Source organism: Mus caroli, chromosome 7 (assembly GCF_900094665.2).
Source record: "Mus caroli chromosome 7, CAROLI_EIJ_v1.1, whole genome shotgun sequence".
Classification (NCBI taxonomy): Eukaryota; Metazoa; Chordata; class Mammalia; order Rodentia; family Muridae; genus Mus; species Mus caroli.
This window is the reverse complement of record NC_034576.1, coordinates 29,223,196-29,235,960: the sequence shown is the minus strand read 5'-3', so window position 1 is coordinate 29,235,960 and position 12,765 is coordinate 29,223,196. Positions and strand designations below refer to the sequence as shown.

Below are 12,765 nucleotides of genomic sequence, written 5' to 3'. Positions count from 1 at the left end.
ACTGTAGCTGTCTTCAGACACTCCAGAAGAGGGAGTCAGATCTCGTTAAGGATGGTTGTGAGCCACCATGTGGTTGCTGGGATTTGAACTCCGGACCTTTGGAAGAGCAGTCGGGTGCTCTTACCCACTGAGCCATCTCCCCAGCCCCATCTCTTATTGTTAAATAATATCCCATTGTTAAGTACAGACTGGAGTTTAGTCTGATGATGGGTTGTATCAAAGAGACCTTGGCTTGTCTGTCACCACCAAACTTGCTCTGTTGTCTAGGCTGGCCTTGAACTCTCAGATATCTGCCTAAAGGCGTGTGCCACCATGCCCAGCCCACCACTAAGATTTTTAACCAAGTTTTCGTATGTTGCCGTTGAGTCTGTTTCTTTAGTGAGGGAAGGCAGCCAGAGGGAGATGATGTTGGATAAGGTTTCTCTCCAGTATGAATTTTCTCGCGCTCAGTAAGATTTGATTTCTGGCTGAAGGCTTTCCCAGTTACTGTACATGCATAGATTTCTCACCGGTATGAGTTCACTGATGTCTGATGAGGTTTGACAACTGAATAAAAGCTTTCCCACACTCAGTACATTCATAAGCATTCTCTCCAGTATGAATTTTCCTAGCACTTAGGTGGGAGAGGCAGGTGCATCTATGGAGCACATGCGCCAAAGAGGCTCAGAAGCAAGCAGATGCAGAAGGACTCAGGTTAACAAGAAAGTAGGAGCGATTTGAATGTTTATATATCGAATGCTGAGACACTCTCTGGGAACTGAGCTCAACATTAAATAACTGTTGAGTCTCAACAGTTCAGAGCCCTCAGATGAAAGGAAAAGAAAAAAAAAAAGAGTTCTACAGTTCTGGAGGTATTAAAGGTAATATTCCCACACTGCCATTTCTAGAGCTAAGCATCATATGAGATGAGCACAGATATATCAGGTAGGCACACAAAAGCAAAGTGTCCATATGTAACTTAAAATTGTTAGGGGAGCTGGGCAGTGGTGGCGCACGCCTTTAATCCTAGCACTTGGGAGGCAGAGGCAGGCGGATTTCTGAGTTCGAGGCCAGCCTGGTCAGGACAGCCAGGACTACACAGAGAAACCCTGTCTTGAAAAAAACAATTGTTCAGGGGAGATCTCCTATGACCTGAACCTGAACTGTGAGGTGTCATGGGAGGACCAGGGATGTGAACATAAAGAAGACACAAAGCTGGTGTGAGGAGGACTGCATAAGCTATGGGCATAAGCTATGGACCATGTCAGCACATACACTATGCAGCAGGGCATCTTATATACTGTTTGCCAGTCGGCAGACAGCTGTCACACAACGCCATGAAGTCAGCAGGAAGCTTATCATGAAATGTTGCACAGAGGACCATGGGCACAGAGGAAGCACACCAGGGGAAGAGTCTCTGTTTCCAGGAAGTGACACCTCCCTTGAGACCCTGGGCCCCACCCCAGCCCTAGTCAGGTCTTCCCACAGGCAAGGACATAGATATTAATGTTCCCTTTATCCTTCCAACAGAGCCTCTGAAGAAGTTTTCAATTGGCCTGGCCCCTAACAGTCCAGAGGAAGTTGAGAAAAGAAGTCATGCAAAAAACATTTTCTAAGACAAGAAGAAATGAAAAGTGACTGAGACTTAAAGAAAAATCCAAATCTGGAGAAGAGGACAGAGGAAAGCTACTTCCAAGAAGGGTGTTTCATGGGATCAACAGAGCAGAGGTCCCCTGGATTCAATATGGTGGTCTATCAGACATGTCTCACTCTACAAATAGAAAGAACAGGATAGAAAATACATCCTCAGTGAAGCTTTAACTCTAGAATATAAGCAAAGAGTAGCAAATGGATCGGTTAAGGGAGAGAAGTGCAGACGTCAAGACTTATTTCTTCTCTCAGATAAGATTTCTAGGAAACAGACACACACTTTCCAAGCCTGAGGTCCAGGTGTGTTGGCACAGCAGAAGGCACCTAGCTGGCTTCACGTGGTCCTGACAAACGGCAAGGGAGGAGCAACTGAGTAAGCAGAGGCAAGCAAACCTACTCTGGAAAACGCACTGTTGGCACAGGAGGGTGGGAGAGACCTGAAGATAAAGGAATCGTGAAGATGACAGTCCCATCAGCTTGGGACAACAACATTGAACCTGATGGCATGGTCAGTGTAAGGCACAAAGATTTCCTATTAACTCAGAATATTTTTTTCTCTTTGTAGTGGGTCCCAGAGAAAATACCCCTAAAATGAGACTCCTGAAACAAAGACAATCAGAAAAGCATGCTATCAATGACAGTATAAAAGCAAAATCCAAAAGAAACGTTAGGCTGACAGAGGTGTTTGGTGGTAGAGTATTTGCCTAGAATGCACAAGTTGGGGAGGGGGGGGGTGTGATTCCTAACACTGGAAACAAAACAAACAGACGTACAGAAGGAAGGAAAAGAATCCACAAGTCTAAAGGAAATAGCGATCATAGCAGGCAGCATTTCTAAAGCTTTAAAGAACATTCAACAAAGCAACGCCCCACATGTGAATCCCTGACTACTTGTGTGGACAAGCAGACCACGCAAGTTATGAGGAGAAAGGACCAGGCTTCTTTCCCAACAATATTTAAAAGTGGAAAGTAACAGAACTGACTAAAGCTCACAAGACACGACCCACAATAAACCTTTGGGAAAGAAAACAAGGCTTAAGAATTAGATATAGTCAACTGTATTAAACGTAATAATTTAGAAAGGTATATTCTTTATATGTTTAATGTTTGTGTATACTGGAGTGTATATGTATGTGCATTTGGCACCCGAGAGGCTAGAAGAGGGTCTCAGAAGCCCTGGGACTGGATTACAGTGGTTGTGAGCGGCCACATGTGGTGCTAGGACAAACCCTGGTCCTCTGAAGAAGGCAAGTGCTGTTAACTGCTGAGCCATCTTTCAGTACTCAAAGATATTTTCTTCCATACAAAATCATTTATGGGCTGGGGATGTGGCTCAGTCGGTAGAGTGCTTGCCCAGCATGCACAAATTCCTGGGTTTGAAATCCAGCGTCACATAAACCCAGCACTTGAGAGGTAGAGAGACAGAGGGATCAGAAGTTCAAGAGATTTCAAGGACAGGATGGTCTCTCTAGAGATCCAACCTTAAAACAAAAAACCCAAAAACCTATCCAACACAAACATACAACAAACAGAAACCCACTAAGTAAGTTCCATGCACATAGGCTTTGTTTTGTATATTATTACATGCCCATGCCTCAAACAGTAGTTTATTTTTTACTGCTATTACTACAAATGGACATTCTTCCTTTCTTTTTTTTTTAATGATTTATTTATTATATGTAAGTACACTGTAGCTATCTTTAGACACACCAGAAGGTGTCAGATCTCATTACAGATGGTTGTGAGCCACCATGTGGTTGCTGGGATTTGAACTCAGGACCTTTGGAAAAGCAGTCAGTGCTCTTAACCGCTGAGCCATCTCTTCAGCCTGACATACTTACTTACTTACTTTCTTTCTTTCTTTCTTTCTTTCTTTCTTTCTTTCTTTCTTTCTTTCTTTCTTTTCTTTCTGGTTTTTCAAGACAGGGTTTCTCTGTATAGCCCTAGCTGACCTCAAACTCAGAAATCCGCCTGCCTCTGCCTCCCAAGTGCTGGGATTAAAGGCGAGCGCCACGACCGCCCGGCTACCGTTCAATTCTTAAAGAACTTGTTTTTCTTTCTTTTCTAATACTCAGGCAAACTTAAATAACATACAAATGTAAAAAAGAGAACTTAGCTCCATTTCTCAAAGTAGAAAGAAAACAAACAAACAAACAGGGAACTTGGCAAACTTACACCTACATCCAGTATAGTCCTAAGAAAAATTCAGCATGATTCTTCCAAATAAGACAGTTAAATCTAAAACACATATGGCAAAATAAACAGGAGAGCTCTGGAAACAAGGGAGTGAATACAGCTGGGGGGAGGGGGGGAACAAAGTGTGAGGGATGAAGGACACTTTTAAAATGTATTTTTGGATGGTTTGTATTTTGTAACCTAGTAGGCATACGAGGAAGATGTGGATAAGTAGGAAGAAGATACCACAGTATTTTCTAAGGCAGGAACATAACCTTCAAAACCGCGGGACTTGTGAGGCCGGTGACGTACAGTGGAAAGGGCCACTTATTATAAAACACAAGGTGAAGCTTTTCAGAGTGCAGTGAAGCCAAGAACTAAAGGAATCCCAAGTATGAACTGAGGCCACAGTCCACAGAACGCTGACCATATAAGAAGATAAACTGTGGCCCTGAGAGAGGTAGGTGCAGGGATCATAGAAAGGGACAAGGTGAGCTGGACACACACGGGAAGAGGAGTGTCCTGAAATCACAGGGGCTCTGCCCTTTAAAGTATGAAAAAGGAGCACAGCTCCAATAGGGCAGAGACATTCCTAGAATAGAAATGTCACACAATCAATCTGACATGTGGCATGTCACATACACATCTGTCATTTAGAAGACTAGGACCTTTAACACAGTCTTGGGAAATGAGGAACGGAGCCCTTACTGAACTCTGTCACGTGGCTCTCTCATTAAGAGCCACTTCTCACTTATTCACCTGGAGAGCGTCTCCAAAACATCTCTTCCTCCAGCACCCATGGCTCCTCTGCTTGTTCCAACTTGAAGATCACATCTGGTTTGGTGACTTGACAACCTGGTTCAGGAAACAGGAAAGACCACCATGCATGTTAATGCTGGCGACAATCCACAGATCTGAGGCTGAATCCTGGGGTCTTGAGGACTTGGGAAGGAGAATCAAGGAACTGACACAGTGACACAGTAATCAGTATCTACCCTCAGGGCTGGAGCATACACAATCATGAGGGAAGGCCAGGCCCATCCAGCAAGCTAGGAATGAAAAGGAGTTCCATGGGAACTGGAAAGCTCTCCTTACCCACGGTTACTAGGTTGCTGTAGGTCTCCAGCATCACATCTCGGTACAAATCCCTCTGAGCAGGCTTCATCTGCTGCCATTCTTCCTGTGTGAGGTCCACAGCCACATCCTTGAATGTCACTGTTCTCTATACATATAAAAAAAAATTCCCAATTAATCTCAAGTCATCAAAATTAGGGCCTATGATCAAAATAAGTAGGAAATTAACTTGGCTAGTAACCAAGGGCCAGTCTTCATATTTACCAAGTTTCACATATATAGAAGGGGCACTACACGACAGTGAAAATATCCTCTAGGAGTATGTGAACCAAGTCAGCAAGCATTCCTTCATGCTGTCTTTAGCTGACTGGGGGCAGTGGTCACTGAGTTTTAATGTGAGCTCAGGCTGACAGGCACTGAGGTATTGAAGTCAGTGGGAAAGGGAGCAGGGCAGAGTTAGGAGGAAGAGAGGCGTGCATATCTGAAAAGGCAAGCTTGAGATTTCTACTGGACTTCCAGGTAAGACGTCCTGTATGCAGCCAGACACATGAAGTAAGGAGCAGAGTGCAGGCCACCAGTCTAAAACTGGGAGATAAATCCACAGTGGCGAGCGGGAACCGTTATCGAGAACATAAAATATTGCTGGTAACTAGACTAGAGAGGACCAAGTTGAACATCAAAGAAAGATTCAGGTTTTTATTTATTTATTTATTTAGTTTTTTGTTTGTTTTGAGACAGGGTTTCTCTGTGTCGTCCTGGCTGTCCTGGAACTCACTCTGTAGACCAGGCTGGCCTCGAACTCAGAAATCCACCTGCCTCTGCCTCCCGAGTGCTGGGATTAAAGGCGTGAGCCACCACTCCCAGCCAGGTTTTTATTTTCGACCAACAAATTAGAATAGTATGGTAATAGCATAGTGGAAATAAAAAAAAAAAACAAAAACCCAATGAGGTATTTCTGGAAAACTGTGTGATGTGATGACTACTGCTTGCTTTAAAATTGTTTAAAAGTCTGCGGCAGTGGCACTCGCCCTTAATGCTGGCCTGTGACAGCCTTGTGAAAGGGCTGAATTACTTTTAGATACAGTACTCTGGCCTTTCAAATCGACAACAGTAATACCTTCTCATAGCCTTGTTAGAACATTTTAAAAACTTAACTTGGGCCCGGCGTGGTGGCGCATGCCTTTAATCCCAGCACTTGGGAGGCAGAGGCAGGTGGATTTCTGAGTTCGAGGCCAGCCTGGTCTACAGAGTGAGTTCCAGGACAGCCAGGGCTACACAGAGAAACCCTGTCTCGAAAAAAAACAAAAAGAAAAAAGTTAACATGGCACTGGGTGTGGCTCTCCACGCCTTTCATCCCAGCTGTCAGGAAACAGACACAGGTGGGTCTCTGGGAGTTCCAAGCCAACTAAACCTACCCAGCAAAACTGTCTCAAAACCAAATGAAGTTACTATGCCAAGAGAATATCACACCAATACTGACACTGCCCTGGCTTTACCACCATCCCCGTGTATTAAGGTGAGATAAAGCAACGTAGGGTTCCAGCGCAAGCAACGTGGCTGCAGAGCCACAGGCTTCCCCCAGCATGCTATACTTGCTTTCCAAATCAGTGGAAGGATCTCCAACTGCCACAAATAACCCAGCTTAAGACAGACAACTGTACACATGAGAACTCTGGGACCCAAAACCCTTTCTACTGCTGAGGTTTAATGGAAAACATGTGGCAAACATTCGTAGGAAAAGAAGAGACCAAACAGTCAAAAGCTGACTACATGTGAGGCCAAGATGAAGACCAGTCTGGACAATATAGGGAAACCTGGTCTCAAAAAAGAAAAAGAAAAAAAAAAGAGGAGGAGGGAATCACCAAAAAGCAGCAACCAAAACCCTTCAGCTGGGGCTAGAGAAACAGCTCAGCAGTTAAGAGCACTGACTGTTCTTCAGAGGACCCAGGTTCAATTCCCAGCACCACATGGTGATGCACAGATACACATTGAGGCAAAATAATCACAGATATAAAAATAATAAATAAGATGTTCAAGAAAAAAAAACTTGAGTGCAAATACTTGGTATTTAAGACTGATAATGAGGGCTGGAGAGATGGCTCAGTGGTTAAGAACACTGACTGCTCTTCCAGAGGTCCCGAGTTCAATTCCCAGCAACCACATGGTGGCTCACAACCATCTATAAAGAGATACACCCTCTTCTGGTGTGTCTAAAGACAGCTACAGTGTACTTACATATAATAATAAATAAATCTTTGGGTTGGAGTGAGCGGGGTTGGAGCTAGCAGAGGTCCTGAGTTCAATTCACAGCAACCACATGATAGTTCACAACCATCTATACAGCTACAGTGCACTCATATATATAAAATAAATAAATCTTTAAAAAAAGAAAGTTTAAACCGGGCAGTGGTGGTGCACGCCTTTAATCCTAGCACTTAGGAGGCAGAGGCAGGTGGATTTCTTAGTGTGAACCAGCCTGGTCTATAGAGTTCCAGGACAGCCAGGACTACACAGAGAAACCCTGTCTTGAAGAAAAAAAAAGTTTAAATTAAACGTATGACTCACGAATTCCATTCCTAGACACACACACTGAACTATGTCATGTAAAGACTTGTACTCAAGGGGCTAGAGAGATGGCTCAACAGTTAAGAGCACTGGCTGCTCTTCCAGAGGACCCGGGTTCAATTCCCAACACCCACATGGTAGCTCACAACTGTCTGTAACTCACACCCTCAGGATTATGCATAATAGTCACAATATGAAAGCAGCCAAAAGTGGTGGCATGTGCCTACAGTACAGCACTTATGAGGCTGAGCAGGAGAGTGCAAGTGAATTCAGGCCAGTCTGGGCCACACAGTGAGAGCTTATCTAAAACAAAGATGGAAATGACTCTAATGTCTACTAGTCCACAGAATACATGTGGTATATACACACAATAGAGCATTAGAAACTTTTATGAGGGATGAGGGTGCATGCATGTGTTCTTATGTATGTGGGCTTACACATGTGTGTGTGCATGCACACAGAGGCCAAAGGTAATGTCTGGTGTTGTTCTCCTGAATGCAGAGCTCACTGGTTTCAGCTAGTCTAGCGAGCCTGCTTACTCCTGGGATGCCTGGTCTCTGATGCCTGAGTGCTGGAGTTACAGGTAGCCGCCATTCCTGTCCAGTTTTACACGACCTGCTTTATCTACTGAGCTGTCTCCTAGTACCTATTATTTACAAGTTAAAAAAAAAAAAAGGACTAGAGACTAAAGATGGCTCAGTTGGCAAGCATGGGGAACTGAATTTGGATCCCCAGCACTCATGAAAATATCCAGAACCAGCCCAAACCACTAATCTCCGAAAATAGGGAAACAGATGAAGGCGACCCTGGGCTTGCTGACCAGGCAGTCTAGATCTAGACTTGCAGGAAAGTGAGGGAGCCTGTCTCAAAAACACGGTGAGATGCTGAGCATGGAGGTACACTCCTTTAATCCCAGCACTTGGAAGAGCCAGATGGGCCCTGTGAGTTTAAAGCTAGCCTGGCTTATACAGTGTTTCGGGCCAGCCACAAATACATAATGAGACCCTGTCTCGGAAGGAAGGAAGGAAGGAAGGAAGGAAGGAAGGAAGGAAGGAAGGAAGGAGGGAGGGAGGGAGGGAGGGAGGGAGGGAGGGAAGGAAGGAAGGAAGGAAGGAAGGAAAATAGAAAGTAAAGAAAAATGGTGAAGAGCAACTGAGGAAGACATCTGGTGTCCCTTCTGGCCTCTATAGATATATGCACACACATGCAAGCTATGTTTACACAGTCAAAAACCACAAAATGAAATGCTGATACAAGCTGCAACACAAATGAACCTTGAGTTATATATGATTCCATTTAAGGGAGGTTGTATAACAGGCACACAGTTCTACTCAGAAAGACTTATGATTGCCAACATTCCTCCCAGAAAGGAAGTGGAAGTGAGAGGTAATGAATACAGGGTTTCTTTCTAGGGAATGAAAATGTTCTAACAATATGGCTATGGCTATGAATACAATTGAAAAAAATAGTGAATACCTGAGGAAAATTTATGATGCAACTTATAGTTCAAAGTTCTTTTTTTTTTAGGATTCTTTAAATCTCAACATGAAATAATCTCCTGAGCTGGGATGCAGCTGAGTGGACAGTCCTTCCTACCATGCATGAAGACTTGGATTCTCAGGCCTGCAAAAGCTAATTTCGTGTGTTACTGTGATGAACTGAATACTAAACTTACTTCACACACTGCTTGTCCCTCATGTCCCATCTGCCAGTGTGGGCTTGTCCAAGCCATTTGCTGAGGCAAATGAATGTTAGTACACGGGCAAGCAAATGCTAAGCCATGCTTCTGCTCTCTGTGTACTCTAGCATGCAACAAAGAGGCTGGCCCCAGGAGCTGCAGCCTAGTCACATGCACATCACGAGCTCCACACACAGCACAGCTGAGCTCGCTGCACAGCACACATCAACCCCAAAGCAGAGCTGCCCAAGTAGTTACCTAGGGGACCCCAGGAAGGACAGTTAGTTTTGTCATGTCTCTTAAAAAACAAAGCACGAAAGGGTTACTGACACATTTCGAGCTGAAAACCCAGTCTCACGGTAGGAAGATACTCAACCGAAGCAGGACGTAGATGTCTTACTGGTTAATGATGCCATGGATTCTGACATGGTGAGCCAAATCCTGGCTTCACATTTATTGTGCAACCCTGACTAATATGGAAATTGAGCCTCTCTATTTTCTCATCTGTAAAGTAGCACTGACGGTTTTAGAAATGGACACCCGTACAATATAAACTATAAAAAAGTATTAAACAGAGCCAAACCATTCTTTCCCAGTGGCTCATCTAGTTAAGTCCCATACAAAAACAAAATAAAAATTGTAACTGACAAAAAAGAAGAGCCAAATGACAGGAAAACGTAAAAACAAAACTAAACAGCCTGCCCTCAGACTTGCTTTCCAGTCAGGGATAACCTTGACTTTCTGATCCTCCTGCCTCTGCTGTCCAGATGCTGGGAAATAAACGTCTGCGTCCACACCCAGTTCACGCAATAGTGCTGGGGACCTAACCAGGCTCTGTGCATCCTCTGAGAGCATGCTATCAGCTGAGCTACACCCAGCCTCACTGTATAAAGTATAATCAGTGCTTTACAGTTTACTCCATTTTCTTTTTTCTTTTTTCTTTTCTTTTTCGAGACAGGGTTTCTCTGTGTAGCCCTGGCTGTCCTGGAACTCACTTTGTAGACCAGGCTGGCCTCGAACTCAGAAATCCACCTGCCTCTGCCTCCCAAGTGCTGGGATTAAAGGTGTGCGCCACCACGCTCAGCTTTACTCCATTTTCTTAATGTGTTAACTATAAATGCTGGCTGACAGCATTTTATACAAGTTCTTTCATTAAGGTCTCGTAAGTATTAAACCAAAGGCTTTTAAAAATCCACACATTACTCCCCACTTCTAGCCATTCTGAATGATATTTTAGTTTTCAAAAATATTCTAGACTTGGTTTGAATATATATATAATTCTAATAATATTTATAGTCTTAATTGGCAGAATTATCTGAAGATTACTTTTTAAAAGTATTCATATTGTTTTGGGTCTCAGAAATATTATATAATTTGTTTTCTTCCACATGATACACCAGGTCCAGCTGAAGGCTGGGATGAGGGACGTGCCCACCCTTCCTGGCCTGCGCTGTGTCAGCTCAGTGTCCTGTCTCCGCACCCTCCCTTCTGTCTTTCTTACTCATGCACCTAGGCACATAGAACTGAGAGCAAACAACGCAGCAGCATGAGCTGCCCAGTTCCGCCTCTGACGTCAGGGGAAATGTATATAGTTTTCACCAATAAAGAAGGTATTGGCTTTTAGTTTATTGTGGGTAAAAAAGTAGGTATGTACATGTGTGAACAATTTCTTTTTTCTTTTCTGAGGCAGGGTTTCTCTGTGTAGCCCTGGTTGTCCTGGAACTCATTCTGTAGACCAGGCTGGCCTGTTTGAACTCATGGAGATCATCCTGCTTCTGCCCCTAGGTGCTAGGATTAAAGGTCACCATGCCTGGCTGTGAACAATTTCTTAACACTTGAAGGTCTAGCATTCTTAAGATTTTCTAACTTAAAGTGGTAACAGGACTAACAAGATAGACAAGTGGCCAGGCACGGCAGTGGATGCCACTGATCTCAGTGCCTGGGAGACAAAGGGAGGTGGATCTGTGTGAGTTTGAGGCCAGCCTCATCTACATAGATATAAAAATAAAAGGGACAGACAATGGAGAGAGGCCATTGACAAAACTGATTAGTTCTGTCCTCAAGGGTACACCATCAGGATGTGGACACTGGAGTGCTGCTTTGAACCCTAAGTTTATTACACACTGGTACTTGATTATACAAGCCTCTTCACCTCTATCTTCCACTTTCTTTACCTATAAAGACTAAAATAACACCTAGGCCACAGACTTCTGATAACGGCTGCAGCGTTAGGAAACAGAGTTTACAGCAGAGTAATTTGTCCCAACTCTACGCTACGCTGCATAGTACTACAGAAGATTCTTCTAGCTCCTATGTAATCTACTCATACACAGGAAAGGGCTGCCATGGCCAAGACCAATTCTGCCAGCATGTGTGCCTACACACTAGAAGGGGGAACCAGACCTCATTACAGATGGTTGTGAGTCACCATGTGGCTGCTGAGAATTGAACTTAGGACCTCTGGAAGAGCAGCCGATGCTCCCAACCTCCGAGCCATCTATCTCTTCAGCCCTCAACATCCCAATTCTATAATGAGTTCAAAACTGGTCATTGCTCATTAACTAGAAATATACCTAAAAACTGTATGTACTAAATTGTCTTTTTATAACATAATTTTAAGTATGTGTTGGCCATCTGTATTTCCAATAATTCTTCCTCATGTTCCTTATTCAATTTTTTATCTTAACTACTGATTTTTGAGAATTACTAGTTTTCCTGATATTTGTGTGTAATGTGTGTGTATAGATGCAAACATTAAAAAATACCCCGAGTTGCCCTCTCACAGCAGGAGAAGGGTTTTACTGAAGACACACATTTATGATACAAACCAGGCAGCCTTCTCCTCTGTCTTCTAGGCTACCCTCAAGTACTGAGCGGCATCAGCCCATCCTGCAGAGAGCGGCTCAGGAAGGAGACTACAGAGCTAACCAGAGTAAGCGGTGCAAGTCAACTGTGGAGCACTCACTAGGTACTCTTGACGCCTGGCATTCTTTTGGAATGCAATCTATTATAATCCCCATTTTAGATGATGAAATTAAGGCACAAAGAAAGTAAGATACTTCTCCAAACACGGTCACACCCTTTATAGTCACCAGACAAAATCTGAACTTTAAGTCTGTTAGGGCCAGAGAAACACTGTCAGCAGCAGAAAAAAAGCCTTTAGATCAGTGGTTCTCAACCTGTGGGTCAGACCCCTCTGAGGGTTGCCTAAGACCCTCAGAAAATACAGATTTTACATTATGATTCATAACAATAGCAAAATTAGTTATGAAGTAACAATAAAAATAATTTTGGGGTGGGGTGACCACAACACAAGGAACTGTGTTAAGGGTCACACAGCACTAGGGAGGTTGAGAACCACTGCTCCAGGTTATCTAGAAAAGAGTGTGGGTCTGCTCTGTGACAGTGAGGTTGAGAACCACTGCTCCAGGTTATCTAGAAAAGAGTGTGGGTCTGCTCTGTGACAGTGAGCGCTGAAGAAAAGGCAGCCAAGAGAAACATGCTCTAAACATAGGAATGAGCAAATAGAAATAGAAAGAATCAAGAGGAGGTAAACAGCCGGGCGTGGTGGCGCACGCCTTTAATCCCAGCACTTGGGAGGCAGAGGCAGGCAGATTTCTGAGTTCGAGGCCAGCCTGGTCTACA

General features: G+C 43.9%; 1 protein-coding gene across 3 annotated transcripts in view; it reads right to left on the bottom strand.

Annotated features, from left to right (window-relative positions):
* Nucleotides 1-12,765, bottom strand: part of LOC110297680 (zinc finger protein 568) — a 42,348-nt gene that overhangs the window by 23,968 nt on the left and 5,615 nt on the right. For all 3 annotated transcript variants that reach the window (XM_029479699.1, XM_021166586.2, XM_029479700.1), the window contains 2 exons: nucleotides 4,899-5,025; nucleotides 4,563-4,658 (listed from right to left, as the gene is read on the bottom strand). In XM_029479699.1, coding sequence (XP_029335559.1) covers nucleotides 4,563-4,658; nucleotides 4,899-5,025 — 223 coding nt within the window. The remainder of the gene's footprint in view (nucleotides 1-4,562; nucleotides 4,659-4,898; nucleotides 5,026-12,765) is intronic.